The sequence below is a fragment of the Chaetodon trifascialis genome, chromosome 8 (genome assembly GCF_039877785.1).
Source record: "Chaetodon trifascialis isolate fChaTrf1 chromosome 8, fChaTrf1.hap1, whole genome shotgun sequence".
Lineage (NCBI taxonomy): Eukaryota > Metazoa > Chordata > Actinopteri > Chaetodontiformes > Chaetodontidae > Chaetodon > Chaetodon trifascialis.
This window is the reverse complement of record NC_092063.1, coordinates 3,433,349-3,447,364: the sequence shown is the minus strand read 5'-3', so window position 1 is coordinate 3,447,364 and position 14,016 is coordinate 3,433,349. Positions and strand designations below refer to the sequence as shown.

At 43.6% G+C, this 14,016-nt stretch overlaps 2 protein-coding genes across 2 annotated transcripts; both read right to left on the bottom strand.

The window, feature by feature from the left end:
* Positions 1 to 9,798: 9,798 nt before the first annotated feature.
* LOC139335243 (P2Y purinoceptor 1-like) lies at positions 9,799 to 10,815 on the bottom strand. Its single transcript, XM_070968749.1, has one exon. It carries the CDS (start codon positions 10,801 to 10,803, stop codon positions 9,799 to 9,801), a length of 1,005 nt encoding a protein of 334 aa, XP_070824850.1. The 5' UTR covers positions 10,804 to 10,815.
* A 2,166-nt stretch (positions 10,816 to 12,981) lies between these two features.
* LOC139335422 (P2Y purinoceptor 1) lies at positions 12,982 to 14,016 on the bottom strand. The gene is given in 2 exon segments (XM_070969018.1): positions 12,982 to 13,140; positions 13,142 to 14,016. Coding segments are annotated over 2 exon segments (957 nt in total). The 5' UTR covers positions 14,005 to 14,016; the 3' UTR covers positions 12,982 to 13,046.

The window sequence follows — 14,016 nt, the reverse complement described above, 5'->3', positions numbered from 1 at the left end:
AAGATTGCCAGACATACATGAAGGGGCTAATAAATGGATTACAGCCCTGGAAGAAAACACAGCTGGAGTCACCCTTGCATTGGGAGACATAAAGGCGCTGCTCATGTATGTTGCAGGCAAGTCAACCACGGAAGAAGTTTTTCATGGAGCACGACTTCGTGCAGCCGTGATAGGGCACACGGTCGATGGTGTTGGTTTCAATGGACATCGGGGAGCAGTGTGGACGGAGGTGAGAAAACACTTCCCTGAAAAAATGGATCCCTCAAAGCTGGAAGGAGAGAAACTGAAGGATGATGAGTGTCCAGCTAAATTCCTGAGAACCTTCCAAAACAGATGGAGAGAGGAAACAGGAGGAGCATGGAATGCTAATGACACCACCAAAAGCCTGTTTAAAGTGATGGTAAAAAAGGCCATGCCCCAAGAGGTGCAAAAGCGTTTAGACAATGTGGTAGGCTTGATGAAGATGGAGTGGCCTTTGTTCTCTGAGCACGTTGTACACCATGTGGAGAACACAAGAAAAGAAAAGCAGAAAGAAGAGGAGGTGACTAAACACCTGGCTAGTAAACTCACTCAGCTGCAACTAAATGAACTAAGCACTAAACAAAAGAAAGAGAAAAGCAGAGTGCAAGCTCCGGTGTATACCATAGACCCACCTCCAGCACCTTCAGCAGCGGTGACTACGCATCAACAACCGATGGCACCTCAGCCAGCAGCCCCACCCCAGGTGCAGCAGACGCCTGTGCCTGTGCCGCCGCCTGCCCTCCAGCAGCCACCACAACAGGCTCCTCCTCCACCTCCGGTTAATGTTTATGTGAATCAGCCTCCACCAAATAGAACACCGCCCTTCAGAGGTCAGCCAGGGCAAAGAGGAGGCATGTATCGTCAAGGAAGAGGAAGAGGATTTGCCTCCCAAATGCCTAGGCGTGCCCAATCACAAACTCAACTAAATGTTGCATCAGACGAATGTTGGGGATGTGGCCAGAAAGGCCATCGTCGCAGTGACTGCCCTGTTAACCCTTGGGTAGGGCCAGCCAAAGAGTGGCAACAATAGGGGGGCCCGGAGGAGCCAGAGAGGAAGTACATGACACCGGTTGTATCCACCCAACCGCAAGACGAGCCAACTGTCGACGTCATAATACGAAATCAAAGATATGATTTCATGGTGGATACAGGAGCCACCTACTCTTGTATTGGTAGTGAAGGCTCCTCTCTTCCTCTCTCAGGCCTGTCCATCAAGACCATAGGCTTCTCTGGGACAGCACAGATAACTCCTTTAACGCAACCGGTGCACATGGTAATCTGCAACAAAACAATAACGGCCCCTTTGCTATATTCTGAAAATACCCCCATCAACCTTTTGGGACGAGACATTCTGTGCCCACTGAAGGCTACTATTACCTGCACACACAAGGGGCTTGAGCTGGAGCTCATGAAAGAACCCACCTTCCATATGATGGCTGCTCTGGAACTATCAGAAATACTGGGCTATGACAAACCTCAAACCTATATACAGCCCATGGTATATTGGATTCAATGGCCAGCTAAATCAGAATTGGTGCACCAGTGGAACGCATGGAAGGACCTAGTGCATAAAGAGTTTCCCTCTGCACATGACCCACAGCTGCCATTACATTGCACTCTAATGTTTGATGAAAGACAGCAACATGCTGATTACAAAGAGTGCTGGACAGAACTGATCACAGGCAGAATATTTTCCATGGTGTGTCAAGACCTGTATGTTGGCCCACAAGGAGCAGCTGCAGCAGTATTATTACCACCAGAATTGCATCGATGGTTTCAGGTGCTAAATTCTGTTCCACATGTCACTCTTATGATAGCTGGGGGACGGGAGTCACACCACCTGGGACCAATGATGAAAGATGTTCTGCGGGTGACGGACTGGAGGCCCACTCAGAACCCACAAATACAGTCTTCCTTCAATGGACAATATTTGAAAATCTCCATACGAACTTATGATGAAGGGACAGGAGTTCAAGTATTACTGAGCCAAAGGATCCCAGCGCTGATGCCACTTTCAGAAGAACACAAAGCACTGCTCAGTCAAGTTCCACCCAGATTGTGGTCACAAAGTAAAACAGATATAGGGTTAGTGAAGTCAGCACAACCGGTTCAGATCAAAGTTAAAAAGGGAATCGTCTTTCCGTACAAAAGGCAATATCCGCTGAAAGACCACCAAGTAGCCGGAATACAACCTATTATTAAGGGCCTGATAGCAGCAGGAGTATTAAAACCAACCAAAAGTCCGTGTAACACGCCAATCCTTCCTCTTAAAAAACCAAATTCTAATGATTATCGCTTAGTGCACGATCTACGCCCTATAAATGCCATAGTTGAGGCAGAAGTACCTGTAGTACCAGACCCACATACTATTCTTTCTAATATCCCACATGACGCTTGCTGGTATACGGTTATTGACCTCTGCTCAGCGTTTTTTAGTGTACCACTGCACCAAGACTCACAATATCTTTTTGCTTTTACCTTTGAAGGACAGCAATACACTTATACACGTCTCGCACAGGGCTATGTTGAGAGCCCATCTATATTCAACAGAGTGTTGGCTAATGATCTTCAACATTTGGAGCTTACAAGCACTATGTTACAATACATGGATGATTTGTTAATTTGCAGCACTTCTAAAAAACAGTGCCTCAGGGATTCAGTTTCCGTTCTGATGGCGTTGGAAAAAGGGGGGCATAAGGTAAGCAAAGATAAATTGCAGTTCTGCCAATCACAAGTTGAATACCTGGGCAGACAACTTTGTGGTAACAAACGAACCATTGCACCCTCACAAATTGAGGCGGTGACAAAAGCTCCCAAACCGCAAACGGTGGGACAAATGCTCTCTTTCTTGGGGATGGCCGGTTTCAGTCGACCATGGATCTGTGATTATGCTATCAAAACAGCTCCACTGCGCGGTTTAATTCGCGCTGCAGGCCAAACAAATGGCTCAGCTGAACTACAGTGGACTCTAGAAGCTGAGGGAGCCTTTGAGTCCCTTAAACAGGACATGCAGCAAGCCCCAGCACTTGGCAATCCTAACTATGCTAATGTGTTTCATCTCTATGTTGCAGAAAAGGCAGGATATGCATGTGCGGTACTGATGCAAGAAACTCCTACTGGTAAGCAGCCACTAGCCTATTATAGCACCAAGCTAGATAATATTGAAACAGGTCTGCCTCCCTGTTACCAGGGACTAGCAGCAGCTGCTTTCGCCTTCCAGAAAGCATCAGCCATTACAATGGGACATCCAACCATTTTGTACACGTCACATCAATTACATGCGTTAATAACAAGTCCCAGATTTGTCTTAACACAGGCTCGAAGGACAGGCTATGAGGTAATCCTCTCAGCCCCAGAACTCACTATTCAACGTTGCAACACAATAAATCCTGCCACGAGGATGGTGACACCTGCAGACGGGACACCACATGACTGTGTTGAAAAGACAGATGTGTTTTTGAAGCCACGACAAGATTTGTATAATCAACCAATACCAGCAGAGCTTACCTTTTTTGTAGATGGTTCCTGTTTTAGAGATGCTGCAGGGAATCATGCTGGTTATGCTATCATACAGTTGCATCCTGATGATACATTTACTGAAGTACAAACTATGAAATGTGCTCAACCTTGTTCTGCTCAACTTGCAGAAATTAAAGCTTTGACTGCAGCATGCCGCCTAGCGGCTGGAAAAACTTTGAATGTCTACACAGATTCACAGTACGCATATGCAGTTTGCCACATTCATGGCATAATCTGGAAGCAGAGAGGCTTCCTCAGAGCAGATGGAACACCAGTAACTCATGGGCAAGCCATCTCAGATCTTTTGGAAGCAATACATTATCCTAAAGCCCTTGCTATTATAAAATGTGCAGCTCATCAAACCACAAACACTCTAATAGCTAAAGGCAATAATTTAGCAGATGAAGCTGCCAAGCGTGTAGCCACATCTACCTGTATGGGACCCATTTTGTTAGCAGGAGACTGTGAGCCTCTCACAACCTTGACATCTCTGATAGCAGCACAAGCAGCAGCAGGCCCTTATGAACATTCTGTATGGCGAAAAAGAGGAGCATTCAAAAACAGTGAGACAGGTCACACACCAGGTCTATGGCGTGGCCCACGTGGCCATTTTGTTCTCCCTTCTTCCCTTACTAAGGTTGCTATTCTTGATGCGCATGGTCAAGACCATTGCGCAAGGGGGGAGGTACTGAGACGACTTCAGCCTGTATGGTGGTCTCCGTTTTTGGCGGCTATGGTTGACAGAACACTACAGGAGTGTGAGGTATGTGCACAATATAACATCAGAAAATCGTTCACAGCGCCACTTGCACACATTCCACCACCAGAGGGACCTTTTCGACATTTAATGATGGATTACATTGACATGACACAACGAGTAAAAGGGTTCAGATACATTCTGGTCGTTGTGGACAGGTTTAGTAGATGGGTAGAGGCTGTTCCAACTAAAGGCCCGGATGCTAGAGCAGCAGCAAAGTTTTTGTGCAAGGACGTTTTTCCGAGATTTGGTTTTCCTGACACCATCAGTTCAGACAATGGGGCTGCATTTGTAGCAGAAACAATGAAGGTGGCTTTAAAAATGCTGGGCATCAAGCAGAAGTTTGGATGTGTGTATCATCCACAGTCACAGGGGGCAGTGGAAAGAGCGAATGGAACATTGAAAGCCAAGCTTGCAAAAATTATAGCAGACAGCCAATACAAGCTTAATTGGGTGGATGCATTGCCTCTAACCTTGATGTCTATGCGCACACAAGCTAATCGACTAACACATCTAACGCCGCATGAGGCCCTAACAGGAAGACCGATGCCAGTGCCCTTCTACAGAGGTCCCTATGAGGGGCCGCCACTTGAGCAGTGTGAAAGAGAACTAACCTGTTATTTGCGACACTTAACACAAATACATAAAGCTGTGTTTCAACAGATAAAAGCTGTCTCGGAGGAGAGGAACGCCGACATCCCAGAGCCACTGAGAAAGATTGTGCCTGGTGACTGGGTCTACGTGAAGGTGTTCAAACGAAAGTGGAACGAAGCCAGACGAGAGGGGCCCTTTAAGGTTATCCTATCTACCCCAACTGCTCTAAAAGTCGAGGGTAAGAGAGTTTGGTTTCATTTAAATCACTGCTGCAGAGCCAGAGATCCGACGCAAGCGCAAAGGGACGGCACAGCCGCCCTGCAGGGACCAGGAAGGCAGGAAGACAGGGACGGCGGCGCCGCCCTAAGACAACCAGAGAGGGACAGCCGCGCTTCCCCTCAGGGGGAAAGGCGAACACCAGAGCCGCAAGGAGAGAGGCGATCACAGAGACTTGCAGAAAGGAGAAGGCGTGAGAGTAAAGACTCAACAAGTAGCGCCGCAAGTAGTGGCTCACTGCAACCCAGACAAACTCCTGAAGATAGTGCAGGGGAAGATCCGGTTCTCAGTATATCTTAATCTGACAATGGAAAGAAAGAAATCTAGAAAACGGAGGGGTAAACCAAAACCGAAAGAAATACGAAAGTATCATGAGGATTTACAGGATATATTAGACGTATTGCCTTTGGGACCAGTGTTGGTAACCCAATCAAAAACGCATGTGCAGTATTTGGGCACCTCGGTGCATTCCAAAGATTTTCCTTTGCCACCACTTCCCCAGGACATCCGAATACGAGCTATAACAGCTACGGCATGGACAGAAAAGAGTTATGATCTTCCTCTGGGCATCACGGCAAAATGCACCCGACTTACTTTAAAATATGATTTTGATCTAGTAACTCCTGAAACGCCTGACCGATTACCACTCACCACAAAGAATATTGTAAATATAGTTTCCCTGTATTGTGGTCCACTTATACTCTTTAGTACTCATATGTTTTTACAAAAGCACAAGAGAAAGGGGGTGAGGAAACTATCGAAACTTTTTAATCGACACTATGTATGCGCAGGTGATGGCCTTTTCAAACGTGGTCCACATTTATTTGCATGTAAGAGCCAACGTTCTTTTAAAGTAGGAGAAAAACTTTACTTTGTGGACAAAACAGAGAGAGCTGTTCTAGCAAAGGAAGAGGATTATTATAGATACCATCTAGAGTAAGGTTTATGTGTCCACTAACCTCTCCATATCGCTCTACAAAGACAGAGATGTCTGACCGTCCGAGTACCAACTGGCAGCGTGATCTGCAGAGTCCAAGTGGTCCCTTCCATCCTCCTCCACCCTATCCATTTCCTGGGCGGATGCAGACGGCAGTTGGCGATCCAGTGCAGGTGCCACATGCTTCACACCTGGCTGTTCCTGCTTCGCCGGCTACCCCTACCCCTCGAGGAGGCAATTGGATGGCTCCACCTCGTGGTTCCCGAGCCCCGCTGATGTCAATGAACGGAGCAGAATCTGCGTCTGGCCCTCAGGTTGCTGAAGGGCCAACCACCGATCAGTCACACCCTGCTGAGCATGCTTATGCTAGTACATCTGCTGCAGTCACACCCCAAAACCCACCAACTTCTCTATTGTCTTTGCTCCTGGAGCCTCAAACTAGCAATGTTCCTGCTGGAGGTGAGGCCACACCTACACAAGGGGTCACGCCTGTCCACATTGTGGCCCCCACTCCAAACCGTCTCCTTGATCCGGCTACACTCCTCATGGATATGGAGCACTTCAGACCATACCTGGAGAATAAAACACCCCAAGAATGTGCTTTCCTCATGCAACAGCGCCGTAACGCTCTCACTCAGCGATCACGGCAGCGCATGCGTCTTGATGCCGCGCTGTATCGCTATGAGAAGGAACAATGGGAAAGGGAGAAAGCGCTTTTTGTAGCAGAAAAGGATGCCTGGATACAGGAGAGAAATGCCCTGTCCCGAGAAAAGCATGCGGCAGTTCTTGAAAGAGATGCCGCCCTACAGGCAAAGGATGCTTTCCTGAGAAAATATCATGTTGAACGACAAGCTTTTTGTAAGCTCCAGGAGGCTTATGACCAGCAACAAGCTTATATTGTTCTCCGCGATGCCAAAATACGCAGACAAGAAGAGCGTATTGAAGAGCTAGGGGAACGGCTCGAGGCCTTGAGATCAAGGCACCTGATTATATCCACCCAAGCCCCACCTGCCTCTCCCATTCCACCTCTAATCACCTCCCCTGTCCCATCCAGCCCGGATTCCCATCCATTTTCTCCAACCTCCCCTTCCCCTGATCCACCAGGTGCTGATAGCCCCTGAACCGTGTGGATTGAGAGACTTTTCCATGCTTCTAATCATGTCAATCCTGCTGAAAATCACTAGTGTCTGTACTGAAGTTATAAACCACTGAAATGATTGTCTATGATGCTGTTCACTAGGAAGGGAAATACGCAGAAGTGATTTAAGTCTTTCTCTGAAGTTTAATCATCTCATGTTTCTTTGTATTTATTATGATATATGATATATTGGTTTGCTATGATATATGAGTTTGAAGTTATCAAAAGTGCCTTACTACTGCATGTTACGACTGGAAACTTAATACTACTGAATATATGTATTTATGCCTCACTGTCTTTGGGAACGGTTTGCTGTGTCTCCTTCTTATGACGAATTGCTCACTTATGAGGAATTGCTGTTCATTAAGTCGTTTAGGGATCCCTACTAGTACTAGTTTGGTTGAGCCGGCTCTGTGACTTTACAGTCACAAAGGGGGGAGATGTAGTATAATTTTTCTATTTGATACGTGAAGAATTAATATGTGAAGAATCGATATGTGAAGAATCAAGTGTAACACTGTAAGCTAATGGTAAACAATAGTAGCAGCTCTATGAAGTTTGATATGATAAGAGTAGCTCTGTGCAAGCCTGATATGATAGTAAAAAATAATTGCTGTTTGCTTAAGTGAAGGAAGAGCACATGAAAGGCCAAGATGCCAGTGCAAAGATAAGAAGGGAGGTTGCTGTGCAGCGACGATAATGAGCTGCAAGACACCATGCAGCCAACATTGCGAGGGCAGGACACCTGGACCATAAATCTTTGGTGCTTTCCATGGCCTTGCAGGTGTTTTAGCCGGTTCTGACCAGTTTCAGACCAGGATGATTGTGACCTAATATAACCCTGCGTGTCCTTACATAACCTTACTGTATTTAATCCATGTTTAACATTTGTTATAATCATGAAAGAACTAAATGGTCTTATAATCACAACTATGATTTACTGTGTGTTAACGAATAATGGTTTGGGATGATTTAATATACTTTACTATATTTTTAAAGCATTTTCTATGTGATGTGTCCTTATGCTTACATGCAATCATGATAATAAAATGTAATTTGATGTTATTTTTAAAAAACAGAGCCCATGACAATCAAAAACTAATGGTGTATAATTGGAGGAATAGAGAGGAGAAAAGAGGAGATAGCAGCCAAAAAGTACCTAATGGTGTAAAAAAATAGAAGAGCCTAGAAAAAAGAAAAGATGCCCCAAGGGCGGGGAATACCTTCAGTAGAACTGTATAAAAGATAGAGCACTGACCATTGCAGGTCAGAGACTTCTTCAGATGTACACCCTGTGTGTTTCTGGATTTCTCTCCCTTTGCTGCCGCGGCAATAAAGTGTTTGCATCTCGGACCCTGACTCCTGCAGATCCTTTTGAGCACTTTTTCTCAGACAGCTGAATTTGACTATTTCTGGACTGTTGTGGGTTGCACATCTGGCCTTCAAATTCCACAACAATGCTACACACCATGACAGGATTATCACTGTCCAAGACCAGAAGAACTGCCGTATCATCTCTGCTTATTCTGGTATCAGTCAAAATGCAGCTAATGCTATAGATTCTGTGAGTTGAGAAAGGCACAAGGAAGACTTAGGAATGTTTACCGCATCATAAGTATACCAGAAAAACATCACATTTAGAGTCTATTTGTCATACACCATTATTTCCTGATATGAAATAACAGAGACCAAGCATGGCACTGGGCTTCCGCACCAATCATATGAAATGATCCTTATCTCCCTGCAGATCTCAAAGAGGGACACCAAGATATGTGGTTTATCTGAACTTCCTGGTTAGATGAAAAAAATTAACCCTCTGCAACAAAAGTGTTAATCAAGCAAAGAATGCAATACTTAATTAAGATAGTCGAGTAAAGTCAAAGTGTATTATATCCCAGTATCACAAAACATGCCTCAAAGAGCTGTATGTATAATAAAAACAGCAATGAGCTTCATTAGCAAAACACCCAATAATGTCAAGTGAGATTAACTACATACAAACCAAACCATTACAAATGGAATAGTTGACACGTACAACAAAAACAGCAATGAGCTTCATTCAAAAAACACAAGCCGTAGATATACAAAAAAGCGTAACAGACAGTACAACTACATAACCATGCGTACATGTTCTAGCTGTGGTTAATATTCTAGCAGCAATATTTTATGCAGGTTGTATTTTCCTTTGTCTTAATGATATTGTTGATATGTTCTTCAAAGCAGAGATGACGATCACTGACATTTCTAACACAAGGCCTCTGTGAAAATGTCGAACTATGTACATTCAGAGTGATATCGCAGAGTTTATTTCTCATCTGCTTTGGACAAAGAATTAGCATTTCAGTTTTCTTGGATTTCAAAATAAGGAAGTTAAGTGACACACCTTCTTGTGGTCTGATGAATAACTGTTGTGTAAAACAAAGTGAAATCTTTCAAATTCTTTTAATGACCAAAGACTGACAATTCCACTGACATTGTAATGAATTTACACCACTAGCTCTGATAGACAGGTGCATAATACAGTTCCAAGAGGTGCTGTTTGAGCCAATTAAACAGTTACAATGTTAATTCTTGTGAGATGTCACCTGCAGATTGTGCCACATGCACATGAGCCGAGTTTGACCGAAAGAAAGTGTTGAACATCTGACGAGCTTGCTGGAGCAGCTGTCTGAGCTGAGCAGGAATATCATCATTTCCATGGAGGTAAACCAGAGGGTTGAGAGCACTGTTCAGACACACAAGGCCACGACTTATCTGATGAGCAACGTAGACTCCATTGAACCATCCACAACACATCCGCTGTTTGGACAGAACTCTTGACCAGAGGTTGAGGTTTTTGAGAACGTGATAGGGGATGTAACAAACAGAGAAGAGAAGAATCAAGATGAACAACAACTTCAAGCTTCTCTGCTTCTGTACCTTGTCAGTTCTCTTCATTGTCCATAAAACTACAGACATGTGTCCATAGCAGCCCAATGTGATGAGGAATGGGATACAGAACCCAGTGAGCGTCCGTCCAAGGCTGTATTTCAGGTAATCCTCAACATGCATCTTACTGGTGGTACTGAAACATTGTCCAGTGCTGTTTCCGAATGTTTTGGGGTAAAACATGTCAGGAAGACTCTGAACACTCACCAACAGCCAAACCATGACTGAGATGGTCACAGAGTGAGTGACAGTTATTCTTCCCATGGCTCTCACTGGATGGACAATGGCCAGGTACCTGTACACACTTATACAAGTAAGGAACCCAATGCTGCCATACAAATTCAGGTTGAAGCAGAATCTTGTTATCTTGCAGAATGTATCTCCAAAGATCCATTGACTCTTCATGAAGTAGTACACCACCAAAAATGGGAGTGTGAGCAGGTACAAAACATCAGTGAGTCCAAGGTTGAGAACAAACACGTTGATGTTACCCAGTTTCTTCCAGTTGTGCAGCAAAGACTTCAGTCCCCATCCATTAGCTGCCAGACCAATGATGAAAACTGAGATGTAAACAGGAGGCAGGAACCTGCCTGAGAAGTCAAAGCTGACACGAGGACAAGAGGCGTTATTCATTGTCTTCTGGACAGCAGTCAGCATAATTCCTTCTCTCTGCGGATTCTTTACGGATTTACAGCATGTGTGGTTCAGAGAAGACTTCCTGTTTTAAGCCCTTGACGCTTAGGTTTCTGAACCTGCCAGTACCCAGGAAATCACATCAGTTGGCTGGTTTTGTCAGGTGGTTTTTATTGGAAAATATCAAGTCAAATTAATCTAAAGAGCTCCATGCTGAGCCCAATAAACTTAAATTTGTACATACCTCCTCACATCCAGTTTTCTCTTTTTTCTTTGACAACACAGAATTTCTTTGAACATAAAGAAGACGTTTTTACATGCACCTAGAATGGTTCAAGTAACTGAGGCAATATGTCTTTAACGATTCTTTCTTTCCTGTCGAATGATCATTATTCTTAGAACCTTATCATTGCAGGATCAAACGGAAAATTAAGATGTCGTGTTGATCCAATGATGAAATGATACCACAGGATGCATGCAATCATGTTTTGCTTTTAAGGTGTAAAATGTAACATAATTTCACCTCGTGCTTCATGTTCATTTAGTGTTTTTACATATTTTAGTGCTTTCTAATAAACAAATTTCTAAAAAAAAAAACAAAAAAAACACACACACATAAAAAAAAACGTTTTACTGCACTAGCAGGACCTTGATTAGCCCATTCTGGTCAATGATTTGCACACTGGATTGTAATTTTGTAGAGACCAACACTATTTCTTGGTTGGTCATGTTCTCCATATCCACTTCTGGTCTGTGGGGAATAAACAGGCTAGAGTTTCTCTTTCCTTTCCTTCTTTAGTCAACACCAACATGACAAGACACTATACAACCAGTTTCACTCTCTCATGCCTCACACCAGACTTCTTGTTGCACATTGCACTCATAAATGTCCCTCCTGAACAATTGCAGGTTGGAACTAATATTAACTCTTAGGCATACAGAACAAAAACTAATGAATAATGAAATAACAAAAAAAGTTACACATGTAAATATACAGTGCCAGTTACACACATATAATAGTTACAGTTACAGTGCCGGAAAGTGATAATGAAATAATTCAATAGTAAACTTAATTTCGTTATTCTAAAAGTCAGTAATAATGCTGTGGAATTATTCTTTTGAAACATATATGATTCACCAGAGTATATTGTACAGCTTCATTTCAAACATAAATTACAAAGTTAGCGAATAGCTAGTGAGCTTAGCTGATCAGCTTTAGGAGTACACCAAAATGAAGCTACAGAGAGAGCGAATGGACCAAAATTCACCATATGGCCAGGAATATGACGTCAAATGAATGCTAACATGCTGTAACATTGCAGTACAGTGAGAGGAAGGTCGGTCATCATCAGTGTGGAAAAGCAATGTCTAGAGCTGGAATGTTGTATATTTTCTGTTTGATAAAGAGAATAGGTGTAAGAATTTTTCCTTTCTTCACATTTTGCAAGTTGTTTTTTTTTTTTTTTTTTGACGATAAAAGCTAAGGGCACTTGTGAAACGTAACAAATTGACATCCATGTCCCAGCTGAAACTACAGTGGGCCATACGATCGGATTATTGCCCCTTGAGGTATGAAGCAGTATTACGAGACAGGATGGGCTGCAGCGAGCTAGTTAGCACAACTTCAATTTTTAAATAACTAAAGTTACATTGTGATCTTTTATGCATGACTATAAATGTCTGTTTTTGAGGAACCAAGCACCTCAGCCATCTAGTGAGTTTTGAAAGGGCTTAATTACTTAGATTTCCTCAACCCATAAGTAATCTGAATTATTACTGTTGTCAAACAACAAAACATTTGAGTTGAAGAGATTGTGCAAACACGTTGTTGACATCTCTAATATGTCAGGTTTTCTTTAGCAGGAACGTTTTGTATGATAGGACTTTAAGCACAGCTCCAGTACAGACACGTGTTGTAAATCTGCCATTTTTCTTCCTGTGCATGTCTTTGATGTGCAGCTGATGAAGGCGTGTTGCACTCTGATTGTCATGTAATTTGCACCCCGTCTATTTTTACACATTCACACTTTCAGCTTCCCGTTTTCTGAGCCTCCCCACAATAATATGCTACTATTCTCTCAGAAAGTGAATGTGACATTTTCAGAATGGTTAAAGTTTTTTAATCTCAGCTGCAGGTTAACAGTAATGTGATGACCACACAAATCAGATGACCCAGTACAGTACAGGTATTATGATGGCAGATTATGCAATACAATTGTTCAATTTCATTCTCATATCAAAAATTACACCAGGGGAGCTTGACTATGGGTGACGGACAACTGCATGACAGCTTGACGAGCTTGCTGGCAGAGTCGTCTGAGCTGAGCGGGAATGTCCGTGGAGGTAAACCAGAGGGTTGAGAGCACTGTTCAGACACACAAGGCCACGACTTATCTGATGAGCAACGTAGACTCCGTTGAACCATCCACGACACATCCACTGTTTGGACAGAACTCTTGACCAGAGGTTGAGGTTTTTGAGAACATGATAGGGGATGTAACAAACAGAGAAGAGAAGAATCAAGATGAATAACAACCTCAAACTTCTCTGTTTCAGTACCTTGTCGATGGTGTTCGTGCGGCAGAGAACGACGATCACATGTCCATAGCAGCCCAGTGTGATGAGGAATGGGATACAGAAACCAGTGAGCGTCCGTCCAAGGCTGTATTTCAGGTAATCCTCAACATGGATCTTACTGGTTGTATCGAAACATTTTCCAGTGCTGTTTCCGAATGTTTTGGGGTAAAACATGTCAGGAAGACTCTGAACACTCACCAACAGCCAAACCATGACTGAGATGGTCACAGAGTGAGTGACAGTTATTCTTCCCTTCACTCTCATTGGATGGACAATGGCCAGGTACCTGTACACGCTTATACAAGTAAGGAACCCAATGCTGCCATACAAATTCAGGTTGAAGCAGAATCTTGTTATCTTGCAGAATGTATCTCCAAAGATCCATTGACTCTTCATGAAGTAGTACACCACCAAAAATGGGAGTGTGAGCAGGTACAAAACATCAGTGAGTCCAAGGTTGAGAACAAACACGTTGATGTTACCCAGTTTCTTCCAGTTGTGCAGCAAAGACTTCAGTCCCCATCCATTAGCTGCCAGACCAATGATGAAAACTGAGATGAAAACAGGAGGCAGGAACCTGCCTGAGAAGTCAAAGCTGATACGAGGACAAGAGGCGTTATTCATTGTCTTCTGGAC

Bases quoted from the DNA above. Each gene is read 5' to 3' on its own strand.
- LOC139335243 (XM_070968749.1), bottom strand. From the start codon at position 10,803: ATGAATAACGCCTCTTGTCCTCGTGTCAGCTTTGACTTCTCAGGCAGG.